Genomic DNA, 5,315 nt, shown 5'->3' on the forward strand with positions numbered 1-5,315 from the left:
TATAGAAAACGACCAATCCGAGGAAGACAGGAGAGAGGTCACTACGTGACCAAAGCCGGTCTTATAAGAGACGACCCCCGCGAGAAAGGGAGACAGAATGCCTTCCGGGAGGACTTGGAGGGGTCGGTCTTATAGAAGACGACCAATCCGACCCCCGCGAGAAAGGGAGACAGAATGCCTTCCGGGAGGACTTGGAGGAAAGGCTGGCCCCTATTTAGGCGTTATTGGCTAGGAGGAAAACCCGGAAAAACTCCAGCTGCCAGCTCGTCCGAGTGAGGCGCGAACCCCCGATCGAACTCCGGTGTTTAGGATCTGGTCACCACCAAGAGGCGGAGACGGAGTCCATCGGTGGGCTTGTAGAAACGCCAGTGTGCCCACATTGTAGACATACGTATGTACGTCTGTGGCGAATTTCCGAACAGGCGTGCCTGGGGCCTCTCAAGTGCTAAATCCGCCACTGAAATCAGTAGAGCACTTTTAGCTCTTCTACAAGCACTATCGGAAGGCGAAGCGAGAGTTGAGCACAGAGCTTTCGATTCCCGAAGCTGGACATAGTCTATAACTTTGGCAGGTATAACTTTGGCATAGTCTATAACTTTCGCCGAGTTTCCTAGTGAAGTACCTACGTCAAAATGAGTGCCTTTGACAAGTCAGTGTTACGTTGGGGTTTTATGCACGTTCATTACTTTGTCTCGGACGGGTATCGAATCCTCTTGATTCAGCATAATTGAAGAGTAAGGCCGTAAAAAGTCAACCGTAAATTTACTTTTCCCAATTTTATTTCAATTTCTTTAAACTTTATAATAAAAATATTACCATCTTGCAATTTATGGGTTGCGTGGAAAAGGCTCGTTACCCCCAAAACATCTCATTTTCTAGTACAGGGGATCTAGAATAATGATTAGCAATCTGTTTTATCACAGGGAGCCTTCATACTCCCATAGGATTTACTGAGAAACTACACATCCGTAACCCATTCTCAAAGTTAAATACATATAGTTGAATAAACAAACAACTATTCTTCTTTCATAGATATATACTGTATTAAGATATACCGTAATACCCCTAACTTCAAACGACTATTTCAAATACCCACAGGAATGGAGGTAGAACTGCACCCTAGCACCCCCTAAATCCGCCGTTACGAACATTGATGATGATAATTCATTAAACAAAGATTTTCTTCACTTTTATTTCATTTTAAACTAGAAAATCAGTTAAAGTTAGAATTATTTCTTGTTAACGTATATATTTACAATATAAAATTTCAATAAATCTTCTTAATATGACATGCCAAAGTATTACAATTACAGATTTATATAATAATTCCTTTCTTTTTGGGGTGTTACGTAGTGTTATCTCGATACAATGCTATTTTAAGTTTCCTTCGTGATTTGATGTCGTGTCCAAATCTTCGTCTGATATTTCTAAATTCTCTGAAGAATATAAATATTCATTATCTTTTGTGACTTGTTTATCATCCTTCAAATTTTCCTCTAAAGCAATTTCTTCTTTGTCATCTTCTAAATTCTCTTCCTCGCGGTGTTTATTTGATGAAACCTCCAGTCTTCTTGGCTGTTTCTTGTGTTTATAACTTTTATAGTAATAATATACATATAGTAAACAGTATATCTGTAAAGAAGAATTATTCTTTATAAAAATGAAGTTTAATGTTGAAACATAACATTAATTACACTTACATTCATACAAGTTAATATAAAAGTCAGCATCATCAGAATAATCAGCATCTAAATGTAAAAGATAATTAAACTTAGTATCATCATTAACAATCCCTTTTCCCTTCAGTAGATCCGGTCATAACGTGATCTGGAGTGATGAGAAAAACTTTAATTTCGATGGAACAGATGGTTAGACTTGTTATTGGCATTATTTGAGGGGTGAGGAAGAAATATTTTCAAAACGGCATCAATGGGGAGGCTCAGTGGTGGTATGGAGTGGGCTTAGTTGGTTTGGCAAGACAAATATTGCATTCCTCGGTGGCTGAATGAATGCAAACCATTATCAAGACATGCTAGAAAGTTATCTTTTACCTTGAACTGATATAATTTCTGGAAATCGATGGTTTTTACAACAAGTTCCACACAGCTAAATCAACTTATGGTGATTTTTAAGTAATGGAATCCCAATTATTGATTGGCCAGTTTGTTGCCCAGATTTGAATTTAATGGAAAACCTCTAAAGAATCTTAGTTAGAGCTGTATATGCTAATGGGAGCCAATATAACAGTGTAGATGAGTTAAGACATACAATTAATATCGATTGGAAAAAGTAACTACAATAGTCCTTCAAAAACATACTTAATCAATGTCAGATTGTATCTACAAAGCTATGATGAAAAAGGGGAAATGTATTGGTTATTAGTTGATTATTATTAAAGATTTGTAATAATACTTTTTACTGTTGTAGTGATTTTGTGTAATGCCTTTATATTTATGAAACGCACATTAGTTCTCCAAACTGTTCTTTTTTAAGTTTGCTCCTGGTTAAACTAAGTCTTTTAGATCTTTCCTCACTGCTAATTTCCAATTTCTCTTTGGCCTAACTCTATGTCACTCTGTAATTCCTCTAACCAGCACACCCTCTCCTTTTTTAGCCATACATATTTTTCATAAGTTATCTCTCTCTAATGTCTTACTCCTAAACTACTACCTGTATTTTCATTTCTAATCCTATCAGCTAAGGTAACACAAGTGTGAGAATTTTATTTTTGCTATCTCTAGTGTTTTACCAAAGATTTTTTCATCACCCAACATAAATTCATACAATACTCATAAAGTATATATGTTTTAATGTAACTAATACTCTTATCACAAAGCACTCGCATGCAATCTTTTGTCACCCTATACTTGTTTTGTTAGCTATATTCGTGTCTAACTTTCCTCCAATATTATTTTCCTTCTTCCATAACTAACCTACACTTTTCCTCCTTATTACTAAAGTCAAAATTTATTCTCTGTTAATTCTTCAGTCTCAAACATTTTATATCTCTTTTATTAATTGTTTCTCTTCTTAACTATATCACCTGCGAATATTAAATACCATGATTCTTCCTTGGCTGTATACACTGTTTATCCAACTAAAATAAAAGTAAAACTGATAAACTTAAAACTGAACCTTGATAGATATCCACAGGAAGCTTTAGATAGAATTATCTCCACACTCTTATACATATATTGTACTATTCCTACGTACTACTGGATATATTACTCTCCTATTCCTTTTCATCTTTCGGCAAACCTAAAGGGAAGTCTAATGCCATTTCTTCCTCTATACGTATTTATATATGCATTAGAAATGAGAGGATAAACGTAGATTTTTTGTTGTGTTTAAATATTAATAACCTCGTCAAATTAGCCAAAAACATTTTTTCTCGCTCCTTATATCTAAATTAACCTGAAGTGCCTAGGTACTTTCAACACTTATTTGTACTTCCCTCCATGGTACCTTTACACGAAAAATCCTGCCATTAATTAACTGTTTGCTAATACTATACTGCTGTAAATTCCCTAATACTACGACTTCTCTAATATCCTTACTGCATGCCCTCCTTTATTTTTGATTTATTGCCCTTTCCACCAGTAATAAGGCCCGATTAGCTATTAGAAATCTTTATCAGTTCACTTACAGATGTTTTGACAATGGCGACTAAAAGACAGATTTCGGAAGCAGGAACTCCAATAGTTACAATTGGCATCCACATTAACCATGGCAACATCAGTCTAGGCTTCTTCTGAAAGTACAAAGATTTAATCAGAAAATTTATAATTTTGATACACTGACGTATAAAATCAACCTTTCTAATTGCGATAAGCAGCACGAAGCTCACTAGCAGCAGTCCAGACCACGCGATCCAACTAATGATTTTATATAAATTATAACACAAAGAGTCTATAGAAGAAACAATTTATTATTTTAACGTTGTTACAATGCTCTTTAATCAACAATTACTTACCAATTTTATTCTGGTTAATATAATCTCCTGCAAACGTTTTATAATTGCCAGTAGCTAATCTGATTACAGAATACATCTGGAATTTTATACAGAATTAAGTCGTGTACAACACAAACGTGTTATAAAACACACTTACCAAAGTATACGATCCAACGAAGTAAGAAATTTCCTTACTTTCTTTATAAGTAAGATTTTTAACCATTACTAACAATATTCTTACAATAAGTACTTTTTAACAATGAACGTCAATCGAATTCGAGATTATCGAATAAATAAATAATAGAATTCTTCGGTACGGAGCGATCTTCTAATGTTAAAACATTCAGGAAATGAGGCTTTGCTCAACAACGAAAGCGCTTGGGACAATGGGCAAATATCGTTCATTAGTCTCTTATATTTGCAGAATAAATTACAAGTTATGAATTGTTTATTGATAATGAAATTTAAGGCCCAAACAAACCGGCGATAGATGAAGGGATGGTTGACGTGACTCGAGTATCGATATACCGAAACAAAGTCGCAGGTGCGAGAAACAAAACGACCTGGGGACCTATTCTGAGTAGTATCGTTAAGCTAACGGATACGATAAAAACCAGTTTCTAGCAGAACCACGTGATTCGCGTTTAATCAACCGTGAAAATGCTATTCTGACCCGTACGTTTCGTTTTCGGTCCCGATAGCCACGTGTGATAACTGAGCTTTTGTTATCGGTCACTCTCAACCTGCCGTTAGGAACATAACGAAAGTCTAAACAACATGGCGTCGTTCGGTGTGAGAATGATATTACTTCGTGAACAATTGGAGAGAGAGGAAATTATAATTCGACGTCGTGAATCTCAATTTAATCTTCGAGCTGATGCTTTTCGGCTGAACGATACACGTTTTAAACAACTTTATCGTCTTCCGAAACCATTAGTTATATATGTATGTAATGCATTACGAGATACGCTAGAGCCAAAGTGTTTTAAGAAAAATGCTCTATCTGCAGAAATAAAAGTAAGTAGCTGTTTAACGTTAATAAACTAAGTTGTTGTATTGCTTAAATGTAAAAACAACTATACTAACGCTGCTACAGGACAATGCAATGAGCACGTGCTTCGCTTAGAAAATGGCGGGTTGCAGTCACGTGACAAAAATACTATGTTAACTAAACTGTGATTGGTTAAAGCGTAATAGCTATCGATAGCGTGGAACCCAGACGCATCTCGACCGACTACCCGTAGCGAAACCCACTTAACGTAGAGCTCAGAATAGCAATTTGTGTAAGGTTCGTTAACTGCCTTTCGCTAAAGGGACTTATCGAATGACCCGTGTATCGCTCTCGTTGAGTTATCGGAAGAGC

The 5,315-nt window shown here is 35.9% G+C and overlaps 1 protein-coding gene across 2 annotated transcripts; it reads right to left on the minus strand.

Annotated features, from left to right (window-relative positions):
• Positions 1-1,060: 1,060 nt before the first annotated feature.
• Positions 1,061-4,417, minus strand: LOC111628595. Of its 2 annotated transcripts, none has more exons than XM_023372418.1 (6): positions 4,110-4,417; positions 3,974-4,049; positions 3,815-3,909; positions 3,647-3,748; positions 1,701-1,748; positions 1,061-1,632 (listed from the first exon to the last, which is right to left on the minus strand). In XM_023372418.1, exons 1-6 carry the CDS (start codon positions 4,173-4,175, stop codon positions 1,372-1,374), a joined length of 648 nt encoding a protein of 215 aa, XP_023228186.1. In that variant the 5' UTR covers positions 4,176-4,417; the 3' UTR covers positions 1,061-1,371. The 2 variants fall into 2 exon arrangements, with proteins under 2 accessions (XP_023228186.1, XP_023228185.1); XM_023372417.1 differs by having other exon boundaries at positions 3,647-3,751.
• Positions 4,418-5,315: the final 898 nt, after the last annotated feature.

This window comes from Centruroides sculpturatus, unplaced genomic scaffold (assembly GCF_000671375.1).
Source record: "Centruroides sculpturatus isolate CEXI.00-Female unplaced genomic scaffold, Cexi_2.0 scaffold549, whole genome shotgun sequence".
NCBI lineage: Eukaryota > Metazoa > Arthropoda > Arachnida > Scorpiones > Buthidae > Centruroides > Centruroides sculpturatus.

Coding starts and splice junctions, on each gene's coding strand:
- LOC111628595 (XM_023372417.1), bottom strand. CDS start 4,175: ATGGTTAAAAATCTTACTTATAAAGAAAGTAAGGAAATTTCTTACTTC. Junction 3,910..3,973: donor TATTAACCAGAATAAAATTG/GTAAGTAATTGT, acceptor TTTCTTCTATAG/ACTCTTTGTGTTATAATTTA. Junction 3,752..3,814: donor TGCTTATCGCAATTAGAAAG/GTTGATTTTATA, acceptor TTGTACTTTCAG/AAGAAGCCTAGACTGATGTT.